Genomic DNA, 12,838 nt, shown 5'->3' with positions numbered 1-12,838 from the left:
TAAAAAGTATTATTTATTGAGCAGTCTTCCTTCTCATGCAAGAGAAATGAATTGCCACAATTGCAATACTTAATATAAAGTAAAGTACGTACAGTAAAAGGAGTATTATGAAATAATACTGTAAAAGCATGGATATGGTTTCTTAGCCATAAGACACTTTAAAATGGATAAAATATATATACACATATATACATTGGCTAACGTGCTCAACTGGTGCTTCTAAAATACGCCTACCCCGGTGTACCTGACCTAAGCCTAATACGTGGGAAGGAGTAAGTAAGTAGCAGTTTAAGTTAAGTAAGTTTTGCCAATAATCTGATTCAAGAATTCTCTCTAAGGGTTTAGTCAGCACTGTACCTTGGGAATAGAATATAGGAGGTCTGGTATCTCTCTCTCAGGACTCGATATCCCAGTCACCCGCAAGGGTAGGCTGGAAACGCCGGAGCTGGATTTTCTCGGCAGGAGAAAAGACAGCGTCTTTCTCAGCGCGTCAAAGAGGAGGGGCAGCGTCCGTGGGCTCTTCGCATCTGCTGGGCTCTCGGCAAGTAGATTAGCTGCTCTGCTCCAAAACCACCACCGTGTGTTTGCTTAAGGCAACGTTGGTATATTTATACCTGAAAGGTGCCGAGTTTGACGTAAGATTTGGACATAAGACGTCAATAAAGATGTCACTAAGAACTGACCATTCTTACAGTGCTTGCAGGAGTTCTATCACAAATCAAAACAAAGCAAGTGGGGATTTCCCAGGTTGCTGGAGGTTTGGTGTGTCGAAAGAACTCGGTGTGGTTTCTAGGAATCCAAGGAAGTAGCTTTTGCCGTGTCTTGGACTGCAAGGGCGATTTACTGAAATATGGATCTGATTCTTATGCCATTATAGGGATATTATTAATTATAGCCATACAAGGGCATAAAATAGCAATATTGATTCGGGTTCCTAGATAAAACACATCAGTATGTGTGATAGTTGTGTAGGTGAGATTGAGTAGAATGAGTGGAGACAGAAAAGGGATTTTTAAAAACTTTTTGTAATATATTACTGTATAGTTTTATAAATTTTGAAAATGTACGCATATAAGCTGTAGATACCTATTTTGATTTATTTTGTTTTGAATAGTAAAACATTATCTGAAATCAAAGTAAGGATGTGGCAGTTTATTGTTTAAAATATGTTGAAAATTTAGGCTCGAACTGCACCGTGATTTGCTCTCTTATAGCAAACTATTCCGCTTACCTCCATCAGAGGCAGATTTATTTTTTGTTTCTGCTCAGGTTTCATGTTTCCCCGGTATCCTGTCTGCATTATATTCTGGGGATCCTCTCTTTATCTCCAAAACCTGCGGCTTCCCCATTGCCCAATATGGGGAGAGAAAAAGAGGAAGTGCTCGACCGACTACATCATGCAGGGTGCTATACTCCCTTATTTCAGCTCACGGGTGGTTGGGCCTATATGAGGCCTCCTCGCAACTGCAGTCTCCCCCAATCGTATGTATCCTGACTTTGTGGTTCACCCAATGTCCCTCGGAACCCGCAGGCTAAGCAGTACATTACGGTGCAGGATTGTGCAAGTCGTGTTTACTCCGGTTGTTGGCTCTGGGTAGGAGTCCTCCTCTCAGTGGTGGGCCAATAAGCTAGGAGGTAAGTGCCAGTCCCCACACATTTTGCTACAAGTGAATCACCCAATGTTGTCAGAGTTTATCCGGTTCGGCTGTGCTTGTACGTTTGCACCTTCAGAGGTCCAGCTCTCTTTCAAGGACCAGTACCTACTGTGACACATTGGTATCCAAGTAGCAGGAGGTGGGACTCGGGGGGAGGGGAGTGCCACCCTCCTGCCAGTCCGGCACTATACCCAGTCCATCTTGCGCAAAGCCCGCACTCACCGCTGCTCTAACTGGGTGGTAGGGCTTGCGAAATGAAGCCCTCGCAGACATAGTCATCGCCTCCCAACTCCGCAACTCAGGCCTAGCCAAGAGGCCAGACGTAGCCGGGCAGCGTGCTGCAGCCGGGACCTGCCAGGGATCCCAGCACGCCGCTGAACTTTTAGGCTGCACCACTCTGCTGCAGAAGGCCCTATCCTCCACAGCCACTGCCTGAGGCCTGCGCCGTCGCACAGGATCCAAGGTGGGTGGCAGTGCAATGCACCTGGTGCCCCACTACTACGAGGCACCTCCAGGGGTCGACAGTGGCTCTGGATTGACTGTGCTGCCACAGAAACTGCAGGTCTGGAAGGAGAAAGATCATAGAATGTCTTCCATTGTGATCAGCTGCCCACTCCCCTCCTTTTGAACCATTTTTCGTTGATGGACTTTGCATTGAAGAACAAGCATTTTAGTTGCTGAGTCTCTGTCTTCCAGGTGTGATGATGCTTTGAGGAGGTGTGGTTTATTTAAGAGGGGGATGTGGGTGGGGTGAATTGGAGGATTAGTCTGGCTGTGGCTTGAAGTTGTAAGAGAGGGAAGGTTGTTGGGTAAGAGAAACCGGGTGTTCGCGTGGTGAATGTGGAGGTTGTTGTGTCAGATGGTAGTGCTGTTACCACTGGGTTGCATTTTTGGTTGAATGGGGTGTGGAGGGGTTAGGGCACAATCTGGGAACCCTGCTGCTTTGGGTCTGTGCCTTCCCTTAATGTATAACTTACTCTGGCAAGTGTCATTGTGTACATTAGTTGTTTTTGTTCATATCTTTCAGTGAGCGGGTTGTCTTTTGATAATTTGTGTGACTTGGTGTGGCATTTGTACCTAAACATCTGTTTGTGAAGTCAAATAACAATACTAAACAATTCTCTCTGGTTAAAAGGTATCTTCGTTTGTCTTTAATTATTCTTGCCTTAGACAACCTCCTTGACCTCCTACATAGAATAGGGGAGACTGAAAAGTGTTGGGTAATTCAGAAAACCCATTGAAAGTTGAACCATTTTGGAAAGGCTGTGTGAGAAAGTGCCTCTTTTGTATGGTTATCCTCCCACTTTTTGCCTGGTTTTGATGGTATGGTATGAATGTAGTGCACAGTGTCCCTGCTAGCTAGGTCCCCTGTGCCAGCACTGCTCCCCTAAAAACAAATCCCCAATTGGTACTTCTACCACCTGTAAGTCCCTAGCAAATGGTACCCTGGTTACCTAGGGCCTGGGAGCTGAAGAAGGTTCCATGAGACCCTGGCTGGGTGCCATGACAGGTGACATTGCCTGAAGGCATAGGTAAGGGTGCACTATACCATAGATGGGGGCATATCTGCATGAGCAGATATGCCCCAGCAATATTGGGGTCCTTTTCCTGATATTGTAAGTGCCAGTGGAGCCAGAGAGAGTATATGGGCTGTAAACTCGGCAACTCAAGTTCCACAGCACCATGATGACTTCACTGAACACAGGAGTGTTTGATACAAAACTACTCCTTTCAATAAATCCCCACTGATGCCAGTGTGGGATATATTGTACCCTGTACCCAGAGGGCACATCAGAGGTGCCCCCTGAAATCCTGCCATCCGTGGTGTGGTCTCTCACCGGTTGTAGGCAGCCAGCCACCACCAGACATATTTCTGGACCCTTGGGTATAGAACCCTGCTCTCTGGGATTATAAACAATGCACATCCTGGGCAGAGGTGTCACACCTCTTCCCCCAGGATAGACGAGTGCTTGAAGAAGGAAGCTTTAAAGGCCTGCTGCCTTTGTAATGCGACCCCCAGCCTCTGCTGCTATCAGCAGATGGCAGCTTCCTGGTTTACGCACCCACTTTGGGTGAGAAAACCAGCGGAAAATACTGAAAAGATTAGGCGGTGTGCCTTCCTCTACAACCCCACCCCTAAGGTGGGGTACGTGAGGTGGAGCACAACTTTCAGTCCCCTCCATATTTAAGATGTGGGGACTCCTCCAATCAGGGCTAGGTTTATGCCCCTTCCACATATGGGTGGCATAATAGAGGGTGTAGTCACCCCAAGTAAGGTGCCCATTTGCCCTACCTACTACTCCCCTAAAAACGCCTCCTAAATTTAGTATTTAGGTGGCTCCCACATACCTAGAAACCAGATCTGCGATAACCTACGAAGAAAGAAGATGACCCTCCAGAGAAGACTGAAGAAGACTGCCTTCGTCCCAGCCTTACTGACCTGTCACCAGCTTCGACGATTCTCTGACCTGTCTTTCAGCCAGCGACCTCTAAATCCCCTGTGAGGACTGCTGCCTTCAACAAAGACTCCAATCTCCTGTGGACAGCGGACCTGTCCAGAAGACAAACAACAAAGACTTCAGATTCAGGTGGATTCATGACTCTTGCCCACTCTCGCTCTGATGGTCCGAGTCTGAGTGGCCCAACTGCCCAGTGAAGTCTTCCCAGCGACAAGGACACTGAATCCAGTGTTGGCCAACCTCCTAACCCCCATGACAGCACCCGCAGAGTGAATCTGATGGGTCCCCCCACCGCGGCTGGCCCGGTAAGAAGATTTCTGAGTTCTAAAGGCACCCCTACATCCGTAGCCCCGGGCTTTGGTGAGCTCGACCAGCAGTTGCACCTGTGACCCCCAACATCTCAAATTACCTGTGCTGTAGCTGGTGTTCCGTCTGGACCCTCTGGTTTGATGCCTGCAGCCTGTTTCCGAAAAGAAGAAACTCCATAGGATTGCATTGGGCACCTGACGCTGTGTTAGCACCTTGCATCCGGCAGCCCCTGGGCCACTGGTGGTGTATGTTTGGTGTCTCCCCCAGTGCTGGTCCTAACACCCAAAGCTTAGTTCCTATAACCCTTCCACTTACCTGCAAGCAGCGTGGCTCCAAGGACCTCCAGTCTCCATTGAAACGCAGTGGGCCGAACTCCGATTTTGACCTCTGCACCCGGCCGCCCCTGTGCTGCTGGTGGTGCAGTGTTGATACTTAACTACTCCTTGCCCACTGCTGACCTTTGGTCCTGAATACTGGAACTGGAAGTTGCATACTTATTTGATTAACCGCACAACTGTTTTTCCCATAGGATAATATTGAGCTGTTCTACAAATCTTATGTGTCGATTTTTCAAAGTGTCAAGTATTTTTTTATTAAAAACGTACTTACCTTATTAAGAAGCTCTTGGTCTTAATAAAATAATACAAAATATAATTTTCTAAAATTTGTCTGGATCTCCTTCGAGTCGTGTGTCCATTACTGATCACTGTTGTTCAATAAATGTCTTACCCCTCTGCATTAGGCCTAAGGCTGCTCACCCACACTACCACTAATAGAGCACTTTGGGTTTTACATTGAACTCTGTACACTTTTGGGAAACCCCTGGACTCTGTGCACGGTATTACCACCTAGTGGCAATATCATATACAGAGCCAGCTTCCTACAGGCTGGATGTAGTCTCCTGAATAGCAAATAAACATTTGCATCTATCCATGTGGCTTTGAAGTGCCTTTTCGTTGAGCAGCGTTAAAATATGATTTTTTTTCTTATTTTTGTTACTAGGAACCCTCCTCACCCGTTTATTAGTGTGCTGGAAAACAGACCCGATTGTTGGCCATTTATTCAGCAGCAGATGTCCGTCTTTTTTCATCAAAATCAAGAGAGGTAAAAAAACAACAAATACATTGTGTCACTTATTTTTGAGTATTAATATGTGTCTATTAATTTGCAGTCTGTTGGCAATAGTTAATTTCCTAGCTGATGCAGGCCAGTTAATAGAATTTTTTAAGATGGTGCCAAATATTGTAGTTTGAAGAGCCGAGTATCAAGAAAACTGATTCAAAATCTATCTTTTCACATGGATTGTACGAGCTCAGCTGTAAGAAGCAGGTATAATTTAACATGTATATAAAGTTTGCCTGCCTTCAGATCCAGGCACTTAGTCAGTCTGTTTTTTACAAGGCTTCTGTGCACGCATATTATTGTACTAAAGCAGCATTCTCTTTGAAGTTAAATGTAGATCTTTTGTTTTGACAAATCTTGGCTTTTATTTGACACTTTGCTGAAATTGTTCCTGTACTCGAGTTTCCTCAAAGCACAAGCATTGGCAAAGTCAATAGGTCTCACCTCTTCAAGAGTTGGCTTTGCCAATGTGGTTTAGCATCGTTGTGCACGATCGTGGCTGCTGTACCACATGGCTGAAAGTTAGTGGCGTAGAGGAGAGTGGCGTGGTTTGTCATAGAGTGGGATGACGAGACGTGGAATGTTGTGTATTGGAGTGGCATAGAGTGAATGTGCATAGAGTGGTGTAGAGTGCGTAGGCGTAGAGTGTTGCAGAATATAATGGAGTAGAGTGCAGCAGCATAGAATTCCGCTGCGTACAATGCAGCATTGTAGAATGCAGTGGCGTAGATTAGACTGTTGCATAGTAGAGCGCAATGACGTAGAATGCAATGGTGTAGAGTAGAGTGGCATAGAGTGCAGTTGCATAGTGGTGCAGAGTAGAATGGTGCAGAATAGAGTATAGGGCCGTAGAGTGCAGTGGTGAAGAGTGCACTGGCATAGAGGAGAGTTGTGTAGAGTGGCGTAGGGTGCATGAAGGTGTAGAGTGCATTGGCATAGAGCATTAAAGAGTATAGTGGCGTAGAGTACAGCGGCATAGTATTCAGTGGCATACACTGCAGCATCATAAGAATGTAGTGGGTAAGATTACAGTGGTGCATAGCAGAGTGGAGTGGTGCAGAGTGGAGTGGTGCAGATTAGCGTGGCATAGAGTGCAGTGGCGTAGACTACAGTTGCGTAGAGTGCGGCTGTGCAGAGTAGAGTGATGTAGAGTGGTGCAGAGTAAGAGTATAGTGACATGGAATGGCATAGAGTGCAATGGTGTAGCATGGAGTGCTGCAGAGTGCAGTGGCGGAGAGTTCAGTGGAGGAGAGTGTAGTGTTGCAGAGTAGAGTGTCGTAGAGTGCAGTGGTGTAGAGTGGCTTAAAGTGCACTGGTGTAGAGTAGAGTGGCATAGCTATAGTGGTGCAAAGTAGAGTGCAGTTGCATAGAGGGCAGTGGTGCAGAGTAGAGTGCAGTGGTTTAAGGTAGATTGTTTCCGAGTCGCGTAGAGTACAGTGGTGTAGAGAATTGGTTTAAAGTGGTGTAGAGTGTTGTGGCATAGAGTGCAGTGCAAAGCAAACACAAGGAGATGATGGACGGAGTGCTGAAACTTTTCAAACACTCACCCTAGTCACTGATCTGGGTTGAATCCATCATCATTCTTTTTTTATTTATTTATTAAATTTGTACTTTATTGCAGATTCAGTTTTCACACAGCTCACATAGCCTACAACCCGGGGGCCGGCAGCAGTTCAAAGTAGCATATCCTCAATTTCTTGGTATATGGCACACAGCCTTCATGCCAGCATCCCTGGGGCCTGGCGGCAGCAAAGAAGCATTACCATGCATACATAGTTCCTTCAGCAAACAATTAAGTAGCCGCTGTTCTGCATGCAACAACATAGAACCGCATTTCACCACTCTGCGAAAGGTGGCATACTACGTCCGAACCCCACAGGTCAATAGGCCGAAAATAGTGTTCTCTATGTAACTGTACTTAACTCCTTCCCCCTAACCTACCCCTCCCACCCCAACAGTATCCAACCCGCCCAAATGTGTGCCTACCTACCCAACTGTTGCTACCTGTCTATGTGTTACCTGTGATCGTCATGTGACTGACCCCGCATCCTCCACTCCTCAGTTAGTATGTACCAATGTGTGGAAGAGGATCCCCAGATTGCCCTCCCGCTACCTTCCCACTGTATGTGCCTCATATCCGTACAGCAGTTTAGACCGCCCGTTGTGTGAGGAAGTCCTGGATGACTAGGCCATTACTCCCATCCCTCGTTCTGTTTAAGTGTACAAATCGTCTCTCCCCTGGGTCTCGACATCCTCATCCTGTACCTCACCCATCTCCTCCCTCTCTAGTTCAGGTTCAGTATCTTCACTGTCTTTGGCGCTTAGATAGGTCCTGTATAACCCCCAGAAATTCTTGGGTCGATTTTTCGGAGGTAGCAATTCACTGTACGTCTCCGACTGTGTGCAGCAGTACAGCAAGTCTGACGCCCACCGTTTCTTGGTCGGTATTGGCCCCCTCATCCAGCATATAGCGACTATGCGTTTAGCGGTCAGCAAGGCTATATCTGCCAGGCGCCTCAGGGCTACTGGTAGCGTTTTGGAATAACCCAGCAGAGCTAGGGCCGGACAGGGCGGGATGTCTACACCTAATATCAGTCCTAGTTCAGAGAAAACCTCCTTCCAGAATCTATGGATCCCAGGGCAAGACCACGCCATGTGGATGAAGTCCGCCGTCTGGAGATGGCAGCGTTCGCATTCCGCTGAACTCCTCAGTCCGTACCTGTGCAACCTCTCCGGCGTGTAATAGACACGCTGCAAGTATTTGAAATGAATCAGTCTGTGTCAGCTATTGAGTGATATCTTCCTGGTGTTGGTACAGCAATAATGCCACATCTCATCAGAAATCGTCATCTGTAAGTCACTCTGCCAAGCAAGTCTAGCTTTGGAGATCAGGTGTTTCTTGTGTTGGTCCCCCAGCTTCTTAAGATTTGTGACCAGTTTGCTGGAAGATGGGTTTTTAATCACATAAGTGAGTTCCAGCACCTCTGGGGGTTCGGCCAGTTCTGGTCCAAGCAGTTCCTGCAGTGCACTACGTACTCTGTGGAATTGAAAGCTGTGCAGCAGCGTCTTCCCCGTCTGAGACTGAAGTACTTGTTGGAGAGTCTTCACTGTCCCATTAAGGAATAGATCCCCCATCCTGACTATGCCTAGTTCATGTAGTGCCTTAATCACCTCTTTATCAGTCAGTGGGGTAAGCCATATTGCCCACTCTACGTGCATGAGTGGTGAATACAGTATTCCACTGTCTCGCGCACGCACCAACTCATGCCATGCGTGATTCGTAGTTGTTATGGAGTCCAATATCCCAGTTCTGCGGTCCACGGGATGACATATCGTGGCTGGTAGAGGGATAGGGTCTGCGAACAGACGCTATAACTTCACATGTGGAATATCGGGATTCCCATGGATTCATGTGTGAAGGTGTGCCGCCTGTGCTATTCTGTAATAACGCTCCATGTCCGTTGCTCCCAGACCTCCCATTTCATAGGGAAGCATTAATGTCTGCCATTGGACTCTGAGTTGTTTACCTCCCCACGCAAGTCTGATAAGTGTCTGCGTGAGTTGCCGGAAGAAGGCTCTGGACAGTACCACTGGGATGTTAGTAAACAGGAAGAGGAACCTGGGCAGCACCACCATCTTCATTATCGCTATCCTTCCCATCAGGGACAAAGGTAGCCTGCACCACACCTCCACATCATCCACAAGTGTATTATTTTATATTTTTGTATTTTAATAAAATATCCACAAGTTTATTATATGCCACTCCGTAGTTCTCGCGTACTAGTACCTCGGGATCAGTGTGCAAACGTATCCCCAGATATCTTATGGAATCCGTGGTCCACTGTAGCGGATACTCCGAGTCAAACGGGTGAGTCACCGGCGTCAGAGGAAGTGCTACTGATTTGTCCCAGTTGACCCGTAGGCCAGATAGTGCACCGAATCTCACCACCTCCCTTAATACAGATGCCAGATTTACTTCTGGTTCCTTAACATACAGTAGGGTATCATCCGCATACGTAGATATGCCAATCTTGTAGGTAGGGAAATTGATCCCCTCGAACCCATGGTATTCTCTGATCGCGCACGCTAGAGGTTCTGCCACAAGTGCATACAAGAGAGGGGAAAGGGGGCAACCCTGTCTAGTACCTCTGCTTATCGCTATCGGGGCAGTGACCGTGTCCCCTAGTTTCAGCCTAGCCGAGGGTTTGTAGTATAAAGCCCCCAGCATCTGTAAGAAAGGTTCACCCAACCCGTATTTCCTCAGGACTCTTAACTTGAAGGGCCATTCCACAGAATCGAAGGCTTTCTCCATGTCTAAAAATATAGCCACCGCCTTATTGTCTTGCTTCACATGTTGTATGGTGCCTAGCACAGTGCGGATATTATATGTCAGGTTCCTCGCAGGAACAAACCCAGCTTGTTCCGGGGCAACCAGCTCCGGGACCAGTATAGCAAGCCGTGCGGCCAAGACCTTCGCATACAGTTTGGCGTCAACATTTATTAGGGAGAGCGGTCTGTACGATCCACATTCATTGGGGGGCTTCCCCGGTTTCGGTATTGTGATAAGAAGTGCCTCCCTCATAGACTTCGGCATACTACTCTGTTGGCAAATATCATCAAAGAGAGGCATCAAGTGCGGAATGAGCTTATCTTTGAAAGCCTTATAAAAGGCTACCGTAAGCCCATCTGCACCTGGAGCACTGCCTGGTCTCATCCCCTCCAGCGCCTTGAGAATCTCGTCTTTCTGTATGGGCATCATTACAAATTCCCTCTGGAAATTATCCAGGAAGTGCATATTGATATAACTGAGGTAGTCGTCAATTTCCTCTTCCTGCTGTCCAGACCTTTACTGATAGAGCCTAGCATAGTAATCCTAGAACTCTGCAAGAATGTCGTTTTCCTCCGTGACCACCTCTCCCCTGGATGTAACCAATTCCTCAACTACTAGCGGCCGCCTGTTGTTGCGCATTAGTCTAGCCAGCAGTGATCCAGGACGATCCCTCTCCCCATAGGTGCGTGCCGTGGCATGTTTCCCCATGTGTTGAACCTCTCTATCCGCTTCCTCATTAAATTCTATAATCATTTTTTTGATCTGTTCTTCAGTGTCGTTATTCGGTGTGTGTCTAAGTTGTCGTTCTAAGTCAGACAGTTGTGACTCGAGGTGTCTCAGCCGTTGCCGAATGGATTTAAGCACCCCAGAATGTTTAGCCATCGTCATGCCCCGGACGTACACTTTAAAGGTATCCCACACCGTTTGAAAACTGTCCACCGACCCCACATTGTTGTCAAAAAATGTGTCTATGTCCTATGCTAACTCCCCTCTGAAGACCTCGTCCAACAATGAATAGGGGGGAAACCTCCAGGTGAATGGGGGAATTCTCCTAGCTGGAGCGTCCAGGAGCAGCAGTAAAGGTGAGTGGTCCGACAAAGTGCGGGGCAGTATTACACATCCCTTCACTGAGTTGAGGAGGGAGTGAGATGCGAACCAATAACCAATCCTCGTGTGTATATCATAGTAGGCCGAGTAATGTGTGTACCCTCCCTTCCCGGGGTGTCTGTCGCCATATATCCACCATGTCCAGCTTAATCAGTTCTGTCTGCACAAGAACGGCAGATGTCGCTGGGCAGCGGGCCGTCCCAGCTGATCTATCCAGTTCCGGACTCAGCACAAAATTGAAATCGCCCCCCCACAACAATCTTGAACCAACATACTGTCTGCACATGTCTGCTAGGGAGGAGTAAAACTCAGGAGTGTCGTAATTGGGACCATAAACATTCACAACCACTAAATCGTGTCCTTTACCCGTAAAACGTGCAAGAAGATACCGACCCTCCGGGTCAGCGGCTAACTGTGTCAACGCCAGCTGCGATTTGGGATTGACCCACGTAACCACCCCCCTGGAATGAGTAGTAAAACCCGCTACAGCACAATTACCCCCTAGGCCTCTTGCGGTCAACATTTTACTCGTGAGGGGAAGGTGCGTTTCTTGCAGGAGAGCAATATCAATTTGGTGTCTGTGTAAATAGCTCATTACCTTCCTGAGCTTGCGATAATCGTTCAACCCTCTGACGTTCCATGTCAACACTCTCACAAGGTTGGGGCTTCCGTCCAACCCTAGGACCTCGGTATCCGCCATCTTATCACAATCTGTTTGGTGATTTCGTGCACATTAGATCCCAGACACATAGCTGTAGCAGGCAACAAAACATCCCAATTTCCTCAGTTGACCATCCCCAACCTGGTCAGATTGAAACAACCCCTCCCCCACCCACAGCCGACCACCCCCAACCTGGTCAGACAGTTTCCACTACCACCCCCCATCCCTCCCATGAAACAAATCGACCCAGCAATCCCTTGGTTGGCCCTATCCAGAGCCTTGAGGCCGAAGCGCAGGGGCAGAAGTTACCAGCCAAAAAGCAGTTAAACACAAGTCCGATACTGCAATGCTGAAGTACTCCTGCACCTTGCCCCCTACTAGCATTCGGCGCTCACTGTAGTCCTTGATCCACTGTCAGATAGGTTGATTCCCCCTCATGTAGGCTATAACCCAGCACATTCCGGTGAGCAGTAGTCCCAACTCTACTCAGCCCCCCGCCGCCGGGGGCCTACTTCGCCACAGCGCGCTGAGCAATACAACTTCACCAGTCAACCACAGGTGGAAAAGAGGAAGATGCAATGGGGGAGAGCAAACAGAACCAAGGAGAGAGGGGGGCTGCTCCGCAACAACAGAGCCATCTTGGACCCCAGTTTCCTTGTGCAGGAAAAAAGGGTAGAATCCGGGAGTCTGTGCCCTCCTCACCATAACCCTTCACCAGCGGCACAGTACTAGACACAGAATTACACACTCATAAATGTTCATATATAAACCAGAAAGGTCTCACCCAGCAATAGTCTCTTAGTGTTCTTGCATGCCCCCTCTGGACTCAAGTATCCGCTGTACAACACTGTTCCAGCGGGGGGACCAAACCTAAGGTCCATTCCTCCGGAAAGGGATGACTCCCCAATGTTAACAAACTGGAATGACCAAGCGGTTACTTGCAACTTATTCCTGATCCTCCAGGTGTGATGAGTTAGCAGTTTCCTCCCGTGTGCTTCTCGGACTATTCCTACGTTCTTTAGCCCACTCCTTCAACGACCTCTGCAGCTCCTTGGGGTCAGTAAAGAAATGTGAGTGCCCCTGTCTGTTTATTCGAAGTTTTGCGGGGTACAGCATCGCGTAGTCCAGTCCGAGATCGCGCAGCTGTTTTTTGTATGGAGCGAAACGTTTCCTTTCCTCTTGTACCTTTGCCGAG

General features: G+C 47.9%; 1 protein-coding gene across 1 annotated transcript in view; it reads left to right on the top strand.

The window, feature by feature from the left end:
• The window catches only part of FOCAD (focadhesin), a 1,219,893-nt gene that overhangs the window by 204,415 nt on the left and 1,002,640 nt on the right, over window positions 1–12,838 (top strand). The window contains exon 6 of the mRNA XM_086961452.1: window positions 5,426–5,527. Within this exon, the coding sequence (XP_086817578.1) occupies window positions 5,426–5,527 (102 nt within the window). The remainder of the gene's footprint in view (window positions 1–5,425; window positions 5,528–12,838) is intronic.

The sequence above is a fragment of the Lissotriton vulgaris genome, chromosome 3_1 (assembly GCF_964263255.1).
Source record: "Lissotriton vulgaris chromosome 3_1, aLisVul1.2, whole genome shotgun sequence".
Lineage (NCBI taxonomy): Eukaryota > Metazoa > Chordata > Amphibia > Caudata > Salamandridae > Lissotriton > Lissotriton vulgaris.
Note: the sequence above shows the minus strand (reverse complement) of the source record. Positions and strands in the feature narration are given on the sequence as shown.